The sequence below is a fragment of the Polyodon spathula genome, chromosome 5 (assembly GCF_017654505.1).
Source record: "Polyodon spathula isolate WHYD16114869_AA chromosome 5, ASM1765450v1, whole genome shotgun sequence".
NCBI classification, from domain to species: domain Eukaryota; kingdom Metazoa; phylum Chordata; class Actinopteri; order Acipenseriformes; family Polyodontidae; genus Polyodon; species Polyodon spathula.
The window spans coordinates 4118385-4133644 of NC_054538.1; the positions used below are offsets into that span (position 1 = coordinate 4118385).

A 15260-nucleotide genomic window follows, 5' to 3' on the forward strand; every position below is an offset into this window, starting at 1 on the left:
TATGGTGTCAACAAAAGGATGTGGCAAAGCAAGCCTGGGTGTTTCTAGTTTAAGTACAAGCTGCTGCAAAGTGTTATGGTTTTGCTCAACCTGGAGCTGAAGAAGTTGCTGCATGTAAATGAGGTCCCCCTGACTGGCAGTCCTGTCTTCTGTAGGGGGGTTGGGTGTTTAGATGAGATAAGTAATGTGTGCAATGGTTTCATTCAGTTAGCACTCTTAGTTACATATTTCTCTCAAAGATTGCAAGGAAACAATTGCACAATAAAACACACACCACAGTTATATCTTTTATATCTTTATCAAAAGTTTGTAAATACAATGCAGTACAAAAGCAGGAAAGAAGGTTAATGTCAAAATATCATAAATCAGCACATTAATCTCAGTAAGCAACACTAGTTAGACAGAATCTCCATGTAAATGTCAATTACAAGTGAAAGCAATACATTCATTGTCTATAATTTCTCTATTCTGCAAGAGTAACTATATTCTCAAGTCAGTAAACATAATAATATGAATATGCATCGTTTGAGTGAGTATGTAAATTAATATACATTCTGTGAATTCTAATTAATATGATATTATGATAACTGAGTAAGTAAATTAATATGATAAATTCAAGATCGCCTTGCAATTATTCTAGCTTTTAGCTGTGATTCACTTTCATGGAAGATTAAAATAGCCTTTCATTTTGTAAGAAAGAAAAATATAGCGAACACCCTTTTAACATTACACCGCTATTAACTTTTCTATATAAGATATACACTTATTTAATTTCCCAAGTATAATTTCTGAAACCTTTCTATTGTTTAGTTTAATTGGGAATACTCAGTCTGTTTCGCCGAGTTGATGCGGTGTTGAGCATGTGTGACGTCTTGTACAGCGGTGTCTCCTTCCAGTCTTTGTTTAACAAAACAGATTCTTCCAGTAAAACTGGCATTCCCTGTAGGTCAATTCAGTCCTTTAACTGAGTCGATCCCATGTAGTGAAGTTATCTGTAGGTTAATGTTCTTTAAACAATCTTTGATTCTTCTAGTTTGTTAATTATTGGATGTTTTCTATATGTTGTTCAGAGCTTGCAGTCCAGTTATTGAACGCAATCTCCATTTTCTTTGACTTATTCGTTCATGTTTGGGGTCTGTTTCTTTCCAAGCTACACCGTTACAAACTCCTCAACTTTATTTCCGGTGCTAGATCAGTAGAGCAAAGTTTAACCCTTTAATACTCTTATGGTCATTACCACAAGGGGTCTGTCTTAGTCAACAAAATGGAGATAAATAAATAAATCTGGTCTCATTTTAATAAAGGGTTGTTAATATTTGATTTGATTATATACCTCAAGCCTTTTGCTCACTTCATATCCCAGAATCTAATTATCTTGGGATACATGGAGGCTGTCTGTCTGTCTGTCTGCGTAGAGGACTGCAAAATCCAAACATGATGAAACTTAAATTGTAATCAAAAACCTCCTTCTTCAAAGTTATGAATTTATCATCCTACCTTATGTTCTTCTCATCAAATCATAAAGCTGTTTTCACTCAGTGATTGGCAAGTGTCAAACTGGAATAAGAACGCAGAACCCTGAACCATTCTGAATGATTGGCTTCAGTGTGAGCAGGTACATCGTGATTCCTGTTGACTTTAGTTGGGAGGCGCTGGCCTGCTCTCAGCTACTTTTAAAAACAAGCCGGCATTATTGTTCAGTGGCAAATTGTATTTCTGGTTCTTAAATGGAGAATAATACCAAGGCACTGCAAGACCCACCCAGCAGGAGGCGGTCTTTGCAAAAGAGCTCCAAAACGCAGCACGGAAACTTTCATAAGTGTGGTCAAATAGTTCATAATAAAAGAATGCATGCACAACACTATGAAGGATTAACTATGATGCTGGATCTTCAACCTAGTTTTAAATTAGATTTACTTGTGACTTCTGATGTATTCAAAGGAGGCAAAATCCTATATAAGACCAGAGCAAGACCCCATTCGATATCGCTCGACTTACTAACTACAAGTTGTGTGATCCATGCTCTGAAGATATTTTTGCCTTTTGAAGACCGTTCTTATTTTTCAATATATCCTACACTACACTTCCATATACTAGAGGGTAAGCATATATTTGAATTTAATATCTCTTTTATATTGATGCATTGCTATAAGGTATAGAAATTATGTTTTAGTCTTAAGAGTGATATATATATATATATATATATATATATATATATATATATATATATATATATATATATATATATATAATGTTCTAGAACGTAGAGATGGATGTATTAGCTTTTTGCATTTTATAGCCTAAGAGCTAAATATATGATAACCATATTTGTATTACTGTATTGAAGTACTAATGCTATTGTACCTGTTAAGGCACTGGACCTCCCAGATTACCTGTCAGCTGGGATTCGAAGTAGTCTGTAACTACTTGATATGTTTAAAGCATTTAAAAACCAGAAAAGCCACCTGGATATGTTGCAAGCCCAGTGCGGGAGCAATCCGCTCACAGGAGTCTGAAACATCTTTATGTCCTCCTTGAACGTCTCCCCTGAGTTTAAGAGTGTGCTCAGAGCACACACACACACAAATATACTGACTAGTACAGTACTACAAGCTGGCAGACATAAAAAATATGTGTGTATGTGTGTGTGTGTGTGTGTGTGTGTGGGTGTGTGTGTGTGTGTGGGGGGGGGGGGGGGGGGGGGGGGGTCATGGAAAGGTACCTTAATACGTACCAACTCTGTTGCTATTCCATTCTACTCCAGCTTTCTTTGCTCTTAATACTGACTATGCAATTGCAAATGTGCTGCGTGCACGTACTGCCTTTCTATGTTTAGCTCCTCCACCCTCACTGCACCTTGTTTGAATTTAAAGCGAGGTAAACAAGGTGACTAAGCTCCTAGAGTTTCGATACATCCGGGTTCCGTTTGGATCTGGAAGGCAGCTCGTTTTGGATGTTTACGAGGCACTGCTTGCGCAATCATGAGTGGCACACAGGAGAGTAAATACAGTTTCCATGTTACACAACAGCGGAGAGAAAATATCGAAATACATGCTGGGCTTTGTAGTGTGAAGTGCGATTGAACAAAGTGTCAGGCTATGAGAAGAACCACCCTGTAAAACTACAATTAGAAGAGTGCATAGCGATTAAGTTCCCTTGCTTTTGACCCTTTAAATGCTTGGGAAAGGCTTCGTGACACAGTTCTCACTCGTGCTTGTACTTGAGCAGTTGGTGATTAAAGTCAGACTCTGTCTGTTTCAGTTAATCTTTTTAAAAAGCTTGCAGGGTAATTTGACAGTGCAAACTACTTATTTTTACAGAATTACCGTAAGTTTTCTTTTTTTCTTTTTTTATCTGTTGATTTAAAAAAGAGTTAAACGTTACAAATTATTTTTAATTAATAATAATTTCAGTTACTTGGGGTTATTTTCAGTGTTCCATTAAGCGCTGTCATATAATATCATATCATATACTGACCATGCGAACAGCGGACATGTGCAATCACGAGAAATTGCAGCACTGCAAACAAAAAGCAGGGTGCTGCATAGATTCAGCGAAGGATAAGCTGTTCGCCTTGAGTAAAGACATATGGAGCTGTCCAGAACTAGCGTACGAGGAAAAGCAGTCTCATGACATCCTCGTCCGCTTCTTCACGGAGACAGAGAAGGGGTGGAGCGTTGAAAGCCATTACAAACTGGACACGGCGTTCCGGGCCACATGGGGACCCACAGGAGGCAACGCGGGGGGTGACACATTAAACATTGGCTTTCTGTGCGAATATGACGCATTGCCAGGTATCGGTCACGCATGTGGACATAACCTGATCGCTGAGGTCGGCGCTGCCGCAGCTGTGGGAATCAAAGGGGCCTTGGAGGCGCTGGTCGATCCGCCAGTTCGAGTAACGGTAAGAAAAGAATCACAGAAGCTGCCAAGCGTTACAAATCAGGGTAAAATTGTATATCTGTTCTATGATATTCATGGTTGCTAACATTTTGAATCTCTTAGTTATGCATTACAGTCTTCTTCAATCATTACTTCGTTGGGAAAGTCGTTAATCAGCTTTGCAGAGCTGCAGGAAATAAGCACAAGTCAGATGATACAGTACCATGTGGGGTTTGGTAACAACCCTAAACATACTTGCCAGCATTTGGAAACTGTTCAGCGGGACCCTCATGGGGTGTGGGTCATACGCATCATACACATGAGAGGAGTCATAAGCAAAAAAACACTCAACAGACGTATCCGCCCAACTCAACACGACACGACAGTAAAACACAATGAAGCGTTCTTACCTGTGTATAAGTTAGTAATCAGCAGAAGAGCACAGTGTGTGGGTTTCACTAACTACTGTGCAGAAAAAATGTTGTGGGTTTTTTTTTTTTTTTTTTGGGGGGGGGGGGGGGGGATCAGGACTTTCTTCGTATGCATCGGGACGCGGGACGTTTGCTAGGAAATCGGGACTGACCCGACCATATATGAACTTTTGGCATGTATGCGCAAATAATATATATGTAAACGCTGCATACGTGTATTTGAGAGGGTCATCAAATTGCTGGCGGATACCGTGCCATTCTAACGTGGTCCCCCTTAAAATAATACCCCCCTAAAAAATTATCTTGGGGTCTGTTCCAAAGGGGTCACAATCAGGGTATTGCAGGTTCTGACAGAGCCCAACACAAAACTGATGCAATGGAACTAAACTTGTGCAAGGTGAGCTAAAGCAGCTAAAAACAGCCTCCCACTACTGGGTGTAATAATAGCGCTGTGTGCCAGGCCGCAGTCTGGCTGCAACACTGTGCCTCCACAAGACCAGTTATCATTCCGTGGGGATTCAGACACCTGTAGTTAAGACATGGTTTGCCAACGATAAACAACAGCCTGTAGACCTTGTGGAACAGACTGCCGTGGTACAACCCAATTCATATATCCTAGCAGTAACAAAAATTAAACCTAACCATCTGTGTTCCATTAGTCCAGACATGGTTAGATTTTTGTGTGTTTTTTTTATATCATTGTGGAGACTATTGGTTGTCATTATTAATGGGTAGCGTCAGTCCTTATTTAATTTTGTCACTTCACATTTTTTATACTGGACTACAATTCCTGGATGCCAGATTGTGCCTTAAGTACTTTTTTGATACATAAATATCAGTTCATTAGTAAGTGCAGTGAGAAGGTGTAACTTTAATTGAGCGAGCGTCATGGAACTCCCTACAGAAGTAGTGGATTGTTTTAAAGCACCCTCAATACAATATAGTGCAGACCCCTCTGATGCCAAGGCTGTGTAAGAATACCCTCATCACTAACACTGGGGGGGGGCTTTGTTTAGGTGACTGTGATTGGGACTCCTGCAGAGGAAGAGGGAGGTGGCAAGATTGACCTGATTGAAGCAGGAGGCTTTGAAGGGCTGGATCTGGTGTTCATGGCACACCCATCACAGGAGGATGCAGCCTACCTTCCTGACATGGCTGAAAACGAGTAAGCGAGTAGTTGACTCTCCGAATAGTAGTGACAGGCGACCGCAGAAACTGGTAGTCGACTAATCACACTTGAAATGATTGTGAAGTAATTGCAAAGCCTGCTCTTTCTAGCAGACGGAAGTGATAATTAGGGGGGAATATTTGAAAAAATGTGCTCAGGAAGAGTCATTGTCTTAAAAAAAAAAAACATTCAGAATTGTATTTCCTTCAAGGACTCAAACTTTAAGAAGCAACTTTTCTGGGGAAACGGATGTTCACCAGGGTTGTTGTTTACAAATACTATAAAAAAAAAAAAAAGAAAAACACCATATATAAAATCAAATACTCATTTAACATAACATAATGTACACATGAAACTATTATAGGTAGACCCCTGTGTTTTTCGCAAATACGAAATAACATGAAGTATAATATATAGCATGAGGGGATGTATGCAGCTGACAGTGACTTTAATTATAGGCCCCTGTACCGACAGTCCATAATAATTGTTATCAATATGAAACTTTATTTAAATCATTAAAAGCTTTGCAAATACGATTCTGGGCTTTGAATAACTCTAACGCCACGCGATTTGTTTTTATTAAATCAGTCTAAAATTCCTGTGAGGGTAGGGAAATCCATTGGCCATGTTAGATGGGTGATCGTGAGTTTAAGGTTTACAACATAACCGAGCCACTGTCAGTCTGGTACTGGAACTCCTATATAAATGTCAGTCTGGTACTGGAGCTCCTATATAAATGTCAGTCTGGTACTGGAGCTCCTATATAAATACCAGTGTGGTACCAGAGCTCCTATATAAGTCAATCTGGTACTGGAGCCCCTATAGAAATGTGCCAGTCTGATACTGGAGCACCCATATAAATACTAGTCTGGTGTACTGGAGCTCCTATATAAATGTGCCAGTCTGGTACTGGAGCTCCTATATAAATACCAGTCTGGTACTGGAGCGCCTATATAAGTCAATCTGGTACTGGAGCCCCTATATAAATGTGCCAGTCTGGTAGTGCTACTCATTGCTGATGGGTAAGAGCGGGCATTGCACAAAGTAAAATAAAATTAATTATACATTTCAGTTTAATCAACTGGATTTCCTTTTTGCTCCTAGATTTTGAAATGTGATTGTAGCCGAAGCCTTTCTTCTTCCTCCTCCTCCTCCTCCTCCTCCTCCTCCTCCTCCTCCTCCTCCTCCTCCCATGGCTTTACACAAGCAAAATATGAATTAAAGAACTAAACTGAAGAGCTGTTACAATATAATACTGCCAAACGAGATCTAAAGAAATCAGGAGCAATGCCGTTTGTGTGTGTTTTCAGGCTGCCACAGCTGTACTGTACGTAAACAAGGAGAGAGATACAAACAAACAACAACATTCAATACAGCTCAATTGAGAAACACTAAAATAAACTAAAATTCAATGACAAACTTTTCAAGACATTGAAAAAAAAATTGTAGTGGAAACGTTTGTCTTTGAATTTTAGTTTCTTTTAGTATTTCTTAATAAATAAATAAAGTGAAAGGTTGCTGTGAGCCATTTTAAGAAGGCGTGATTTTGATTTTGCAGTGTGACGGTGAAGTACTATGGAAAGGCCTCTCATGCTGCAGCATACCCATGGGCAGGAATTAATGCTTTAGATGCTGCTGTCCTCGCTTACAACAACTTGTCTCTGCTGAGGCAGCAGCTGAAGCCTGACTGGAGACTCCACGGTGAGGATTCATGTACTACTGCCATTAAACATCTGCTCCTTTTTCAGCTTTTTTTCTTTCCTGGTTTATTTATTCATATATTTTTATTTTCTGCCAAAAGGAGTAACCCTTTTCACACATTGGCGCTATGTTCAAGAGATTTTATCAGCGTGACTCATTTGTACAGAGACATGTTTGATTGGCTGGTTAATTGAAAATCTGTCCTTATGAAAATGTTCTACTGAATTCTACAGGATCCTAGGGAGCTGCTCTTTAGAAAGTCAATAGTTTTATTTTCTATAGAATCCTGTAGGGATTTTCTGCACAGCCAATTTTCCATATCAATTCTATAGAGGTTTTTTTCTAAAAAAAAAAAAAAAAAAATTTTATAAGGGTTGCATTCAGCAGCTTGCTGTTCCCACTCTCTGTATTCGGTTTCCCTGTTGCCTTGCATTACCTTTGTCTTGTGCCCTTTTCCAGGTATCATTAAACACGGAGGGGTGAAGCCGAACATCGTTCCAGCATACTCCGAGCTGTACTTCTATCTGCGCACCCCGCAGCGCACCGACCTCCCGTTTCTCAGAGAGAAGGCGGAGCAATGTTTCAGATCTGCTGCCATGGCAACCGGGTGCCGAGTATGTTTCAGCTGCTTAAAGCCCCTTTCACACAGACGAGTTATGATGGCTCAGAACCGCCACTGAATAGAGATTTTGGTCTGTGAATTGCCTGTGCTCTCACAGAGCCATCATATTTTATGCCTTCTTTGAGCCACCTCGAGGTTCCGAGATGGCCCTGAAGCATCTAAACTCCTGTGTGGAAGCCTATGCCAGAGTCACGGCGATTTCGCCTTGTGATTCAGAGTGAACACAAAACAGTATGTTTGTGCATTTTTATTGGTATATAATGTTGATACTTTTCTTGCTTTTGATATTTTTCATCTCTGGATAATTTACATTGATCTGTGTGTGATTAAATATGCATACATCTATCTATTATACAGTGCTTATAGAAAGTCTACACCCCCTTGAACTTTTTTCACGTTTTGTTGTGTCAGTGCCTCAGAGTTTCATGCATTTAAATGAGGATTTTTTCCACTTATCTACAAGCCAAAATTATATATTAAAAGTAAAAAACTGAAAGATCATAATTGGATAAGTCTCCACCCTCCTGAGTTAATACTTGGTGGTAGCTGTGAGTCTGTTGGGATAGGTCTTTACCAACTTTGCACACCTAGAGTTAGCAATATTTGACCATTCTTCTTTACAAAACGGTTCAAGCTCTGTCAAGTTCCTTGGGGAGCATTGATTGACAGCAATCTTCAAGTCATGCCACAAATCTTCGATGGGATTTAGGTCAGGGCTCTGACTGGGACACTCAGGGACATTTACCTTTTTGTTCCTTAGCCAGTCCAATGTAGCTTTGGCTGTGTGCTTTGGGTCGTTGTCATGCTGAAAGGTGAACTTCCATCCCAGTTTCAGCTTTCTTGCAGAGGGCAGCAGGTTTTCCTCAAGGACTTCTCTGTACTTTGCTCCATTCATTTTCCCTTCTATCCTGACAAGTGCCCCAGTCCTTGCCAATGAGAAACATCCCCATAACATGATGCTGCCACCACCATGCTTCACAGTAGGGATGGTGTTCATTGGGTGATGCGCTGTGCTGGGTTTGCGCCAAACATAACGCTTTGCATTTAGGCCAAAAAGTTCCATTTTAGTTTCGTCAGACCACAGAACTTTTTGCCACATGGCTACAGAATCTCCTGCGTGTTTTTTTGCATACTTCAAATGGGAGTGCTGAATTTATCTTGAAATCATGTGAATCACTAGAATTTAACACAGGTGGAGGCCACTTAACTTGGTGTGTGATTCTGAAGGTGATTGGTTACACCTGAGCTAATTTAAGATTACGATTACAAGGGGGGTGAACACTCATCCAACAAGGATATTTCAGTTTTTATTTTGAATTAATTTTCTACAAATTACTAGAATATTTTTTTTTTCATTTGGAAGTTGTGGGGTAGGATGTGTAGATAGATGAAAAAAAAAAACTATTTTAATGCATTTTAATTCCAGGCTATAAGGAAACAAAAGGTGAAAATTTTGAAAGGGGGTGTAGACTTTCTATAGACATTGTGTGTGTGTGTGTGTGTGTGTGTATATATATATATATATATATATATATATATATATATATATATATATATATATATATATATATACTAATTTTGTTTCATACAAACACACCAATGGTTGTTTAGTTTTTTTGACGCATATTAATAACGTTTGTTAATAAATATACTTTTCTAGGGGCGGCACAGTTTGCCATGAAAATGGTTGTGAAGCGCTATCGTGGGCGTGGATTGAAAGTCAACATCCCTTGGGACTGCATACCGGATGTGTTGGACATTTTTTGTTACACGCTTTCCTTTTTTTTGAAATACAATGGCCGATCAAGAACGAGGTAGTAATTGGAGTCGGGAATGCCTGAAGGAATTGTTAACTTTACGGTCTGACAAGGAGGTGAATTCACAAATAGAAGGGACGGTGCGTGATGATGTCATTTATGGGCGAATCACCGACATGATGCATAAGCGTGGATACAACCGTTGCCATGAAAACGATCTGTTGACTGACAGGTTTGAAAGTTGTACAGTAGTCCCACTGCGGTGGGACCAGATTAAGGATAGATATGTAAAAAGTTGGCTAAATTAATCATGTCAACACATTGACACTACCAGTACTGTCACCGGACGGAGCACATACAACACGGTGTACGAAAACTTTAGTGGATCTACAATCTCTGAATTAATCATCTCAGTTCAGTAATAAACAAACTCTGGCTACTCACCCGGCTGTCCGCGGTTTCGACTTGCTTACTCACTCTTCGGTATCCCACCCTGGATCTCTCACACAGACGCACACGCACGCACAAGGTGAATAAATGGAACCATTTTATACCTGATGCCCCGCTGGAACACACCTCCCTGCTGATTAGATTCCACACACAGCAGACTGGCTGTGTCAGCAGTGTCAGGGCTGTATGCACCTACATTAGTGTCAGGTAATTTACACAGTAGGAAATGCATAGGTTAAAAAAAACCCTTTCAATTGTAAGCACAACTCGCTTTCACTTCCCTGTAGCATTTTGCAGTAGTGCTGCACACGTGGGTGACGTTGCTGAAGAGCTTGATCACGGCGAATAAACGGCTGGGGTGGGTGCAGGGTTACTGTACTGCCATGATCCCTTTGGCTGTCTGAAAAGGGTTATGACGGTTTCATACCAGCGTAGATTGTGCAATTTCTTGCTGTGTGAATGGGTATTTTAAATCATTTTTTTAACGTCTCTGAGATGGGTCAACCCAAACAAAGCCCACATGTTACCAGCTCTACTCGGAAAAGCACACTGGCAGTAGGGTTTTTTTTTATTTTAAATTCCACCAAGTACAAAAAGCTACCTACTGAAAGACTTGACTCTGTGCAATAAAAATAGTTTTAGTCATTTCTTCCCTTTCAAAAATGTATTTCGAGATCCTGTTAAATGTTCTTTTTTTATACAAGCCATACCTTTACCTTACTTATTTTTACAAGATATTTTTCAAGATATTTCCTGCACACAAATCAGCTGAGGAATAAAACCAAACCTACATAACGCATCTAGGTCACGCTCCGTCCTGCAACATTGGTGCTGGTTTTCTGTCCTACGATGAGCATCAGCATTGTTGCACGAGAGAGCACGTCTGGGTAGAGCCTGACAAACCCCAGTGTCTGTTCGAGTGTTTAATTAACAAAATCTTAGTCAACATAAAAGCAAGTGGAGGAAGCAATCCTGTGCAGAGCTGAACAAAAGCTGTGCTCTTTGTTTCAGGTAGAGCTGCAATACGGGCCTCACGAGTACCACAATGTTCTTCCCAACAAGACACTCGCGCGGCTGTATGAGGAGAATGGGAAGGCACTTGGCATTGAATTCACAACAGACAAGCAGGTGCTCAGCACTCCATCTGGTAAAATACATCCCTTGTGTTACTTCATACTTTAGTTAGTTTATTTCAAAGACAGGAGAAGAACACAGCAGTCATTTATACTGCTTGCACAGCAGAGTCTTGTATTTCAGAAACATCTGAGATATGGGCTGTGACGTTCCTATTGCAGCTAAGGGTTATGTACTGTAGGTTTGTGCAGACATAGAGACTTCTACTGATTTAGAAAGTTATTCTGTCTGGCTGACCATTTCAATTACCGTGACATTTACTGTCAATGAAAATACTTTATACAGATAAGATGTGTTGTGTCTGTTTTAAATAGTCAGGTGCAGAAGGGGTATGTCCTTATTACCACCCTGTTGGATAAAGAGACATTTTAAAAAATAATTTTATTGTCAAGAGAACTGCATGTTCTTGCTCAGCACTAGTTATGTAGTGTATTTTCGTCTGGGACATGCAAAGGCTGTCGGTCTATTTGTCTGTCCAACTGTGTTCATATGTCACATTGTTTGGTATTTTCAGGAGTGGAAGGGGTTGGATGTCCTTCCTGTCTTCCTAGCAAACAGAACTAAATTATTTCTTTTATTCTATGACGGGTTTTTTTGCATCGTATGTCAGAATTCAGTTTGTTTCCCTTGGGATTGAGTGAATGCTGCTGACAGGTGACAGAACGCTTTGCAGCGCAGGAGGCTCACACCCTTTGTCACACATTGGAGCGGTGAAAGCATCTTCACAATGCTTTGCCAAAATACCTTTCCCCATTTAGGAGTGGGACTCTGTCTGACTGCCTCAAAGTGTACCATGTACAGTAGAGACGAGGTGGGGTGTTGTTTCTGAATGCAAACTGCTAAAGCAATCAGGTCAGGTTTTTTTTCTTGCTGCAAATCTGGGGAAGAAAGCAGATCGCTGGGTTCAAGAATAGCATGGTCGATCCCGAGTGGCACGTCTGGAAACGGCACTCCGTGTGGAGTGGAGGATGCGACCTGTAGCCTGGAGTCCTGGCTATTCCACTGCCAGCCATGGACAGGAGTTCCCAGGAGGCGGCGCATAATTGGCCGAGCGCTGCCCGGGTGGGGAGGGCTTCGGTCGGCCAGGGTGTCCTCGGCTCACCGCTCACCAGCGACCCCTGTAGACCCCTGCGGGCCTGCCTGTAAGTTGCCTGGAGCTGCATGGTTCTCCGACGCTGTAGCTCTGAGATGGCTGTATGGCGTGCCTGCAGAGTGAAAAGAAGCGGACAGCTGACGGCACATTTCGGAGGACGCATATGTCCGTCTACGTCTTTCCTGAGTCAGTGCGGGGGTGGCAGTGGTGAGCCAGGTTGAAATAAAGAAATAATTGGCAATTCCAAAATAAATAAGTGATTCTAGCATATTCAATAGTGCCCCTGGGGTCTGGATTGAGATCTAAAAAACGAAGTCACACATAAGGATGACACTGGAATCAGCCCGGCCTGTGCTTCGAATTTTGTGTTTCTGAACAGATTGAGCAGTAATGCAGCAGCTGGGTCTTAATAAACTCTCTTTTCTGCTTTATAGGATCCACAGATTTTGGAAATCTGTCCTTTATTGTTCCTGGAATCCACCCCTATTTTTACATTGGTTCTGAAGCACTGAATCACACTGAAGAGTACACTGCAGCTGCTGGTAGGGATTGTTATACATGCTCTCTGTGAACAGCAGCATCTGTTTTATTTTTATTCGCTTGCGAATGAAAGATCAAATTGGGTCCGATCATATCGTTACTGCCATGGGCTTTTTAATTGTGTTGTTCTCAATTTAAAAACACACAATAATTTCTTCAGCTTTTATTTATTTTTTTAAAATCTGTTAATACAATATGCCATATCTCATATAGGTTTTAAAATGTATTTAAAATCTATTTTCATACCTCTCCCAGATATTTCATAGACAGAGCTAGAGGTGAAAAATTGATGCTGCTGCTACCTGGAACATAACCCTGTCAAATACTGTAGTTCCAGCTTGGTACCAGGATGAACGTTTATCTACTGCGTTGGAAAACACGTGTCTACAATTTGCAGAAGTGTAACCTGTTTGTTTGCAGTTTTGTAACTCGCTTACCAGCATTTTTTTTTTAATTAAGGGTCACAATGCTATGTTAAGAAATATGCAAAGGAAGGAATATAATGATAAAAATGAGCCATTTGTTCTTTGGAAAATGGTGGTCATGACAATACCGAGACATACCAGCTGCACTGCCATATGTACAAGAAACCAGCCCTTGGGTCGACCGCACCGAACTAGTGTATATAAGAGAGTCAAATGAACTAACTGGAAACTCCTGAGACTGAGAGACAGAGTAGGTAGCAGTTTCTGGGACACTGATTCTGTACTAGGGTATCAACTACAGACTGATGGGGTTTATATGTTGTTGCAGACCTGTGTGCCGGAACCCCTATGTTTAATCTGATTGTTCCTAATAAAGTGGCCTGAGTTGGGTACTTGGTTGGCATGTTCTTTACGTTATTACTGTTTAACGTATTACTGATCATATTCTATCACAGTTTTAACTTCCTGCTTTTGCTACATATCATATTGAGACAGAAATCTAATTAAATGGACCTGACTGATTATTACAGAGTATTGAACAAGTGATCAAAAATCCAACAGAAGCAGTAACCATGGCAATAAAGCCTATAGGCAAAGCCTTGGATTTGAAACCATTGGTCTTTTCATATTTGTTCATCAACATAAGTTTCACTGAACTGCTCTCGTTTCTGCAGGTTCTGATGAGGCCCAGTTTTTCACCTTGCGGACTGCCAAGACACTGGTGATGATGGCGCTGGATGTTCTGTTTAACCCAGAGCTTCTGAAGCAGGTGAAAGAAGACTTCCGCCTGTCCAAGCTGAAAGAAGAATGTGAGCTGAGAGGAAGGGAAAACGGCAGTGGGCCTGGGCAGTGGGGTGGGGCAGCCAGCGCCTCCCGCTGAACCCTAACTGAGAGTACCATTCTCCCTCGCTGCACTCAAACGAGAGCACAATCACATACCTGTCTCCATGGGTTTCCTTTTATTTTATTTTTTAAATTGCTCAAGTTGCTTCATAGCGACCCATCTATTACTGCTTTAAAGTTTAGTTGTTAGCTTTTTCAAGGAAGGTGTAAGCTGCTCCTTTCTCATGTTACCTAAACCACACTACAATGCAAATCAACTGATGAGCAGTTAGGAGTGATTACAGGGGTTGGTTTTTCAAAACTTGTGATCTGGATAAAAGTGATCCAGATTTTGTAATTCTATATATTGTTGTCGGGATTACGTTTTTCCAGATCACAAATAATTACGATTCTGAAGTCTGTTTTTTTATTTTTTTTATTTTATATAAAGTAATCTCGATTACAAAATCCAGATCCCTGTTACCCAGATTACAAGTTTTGAAAAAGCAGCCCCGGATATGTCATAGTACCATGGCAGCATTGGATATTGTTTACAAAATATAAAGGATATGGAATGACATTTACATGGACGTGTCATGCACATTTACGTTGTATATCTAGGATTTATGTCACAACTGTGTCCTCGCCAATTACCTTTCAAGTAATTATTTACCATAATAAACACAATACCTCGATAAGAACTAGCAATTCTGGCTTAATTATCCCCGAATTCATGATGAAAAGAGATTAACAATTAATATTATGTATGTTTATGTATTTCAAATCAATCATAGAGGTGTATTTGTTATAAGACAAAAATAAACGTAACAATCCCAATTATTATTACATTTATTCATATTCTGAAAGGAAGAAGAATAAAGGTTCGGCTTCATAGTTAAAAACGTATAAAGAAGAAACAAAATAAAACATTCTTGGAAAAGTAATGCATTGTTAAATTTTCATAATGAATCCTTGATGTGCTCTCTGGTCATAGAGTTCTGCATTAGTGAAGCAGTCTTTAATAGTTCATTATGCATTGTTTGAGTCACGCATTACATATACATGCACCAGCTTCCACGTGGCTAAGTACGCATGTATAATGTTCCAGCATCTAGTTGGATAGACGCACTTTACATATTGTGACAATATCAATATCATGGCTTCAGTTCAGTTACTTGTAAACACACAATATAAGTTTAATACTTATTCTCTTGGTGCAGTGTTTAAAACAAAGT

At 40.2% G+C, this 15260-nt stretch overlaps 1 protein-coding gene across 1 annotated transcript; it reads left to right on the forward strand.

Annotated features, from left to right (window-relative positions):
• Positions 1-3205: 3205 nt before the first annotated feature.
• Positions 3206-14336, forward strand: LOC121315445 (peptidase M20 domain-containing protein 2-like). The gene is made up of 7 exons (XM_041249547.1): positions 3206-3904; positions 5330-5478; positions 7040-7182; positions 7642-7796; positions 11023-11158; positions 12673-12780; positions 13878-14336. Exons 1-7 carry the CDS (start codon positions 3479-3481, stop codon positions 14081-14083), a joined length of 1323 nt encoding a protein of 440 aa, XP_041105481.1. The 5' UTR covers positions 3206-3478; the 3' UTR covers positions 14084-14336.
• Positions 14337-15260: the final 924 nt, after the last annotated feature.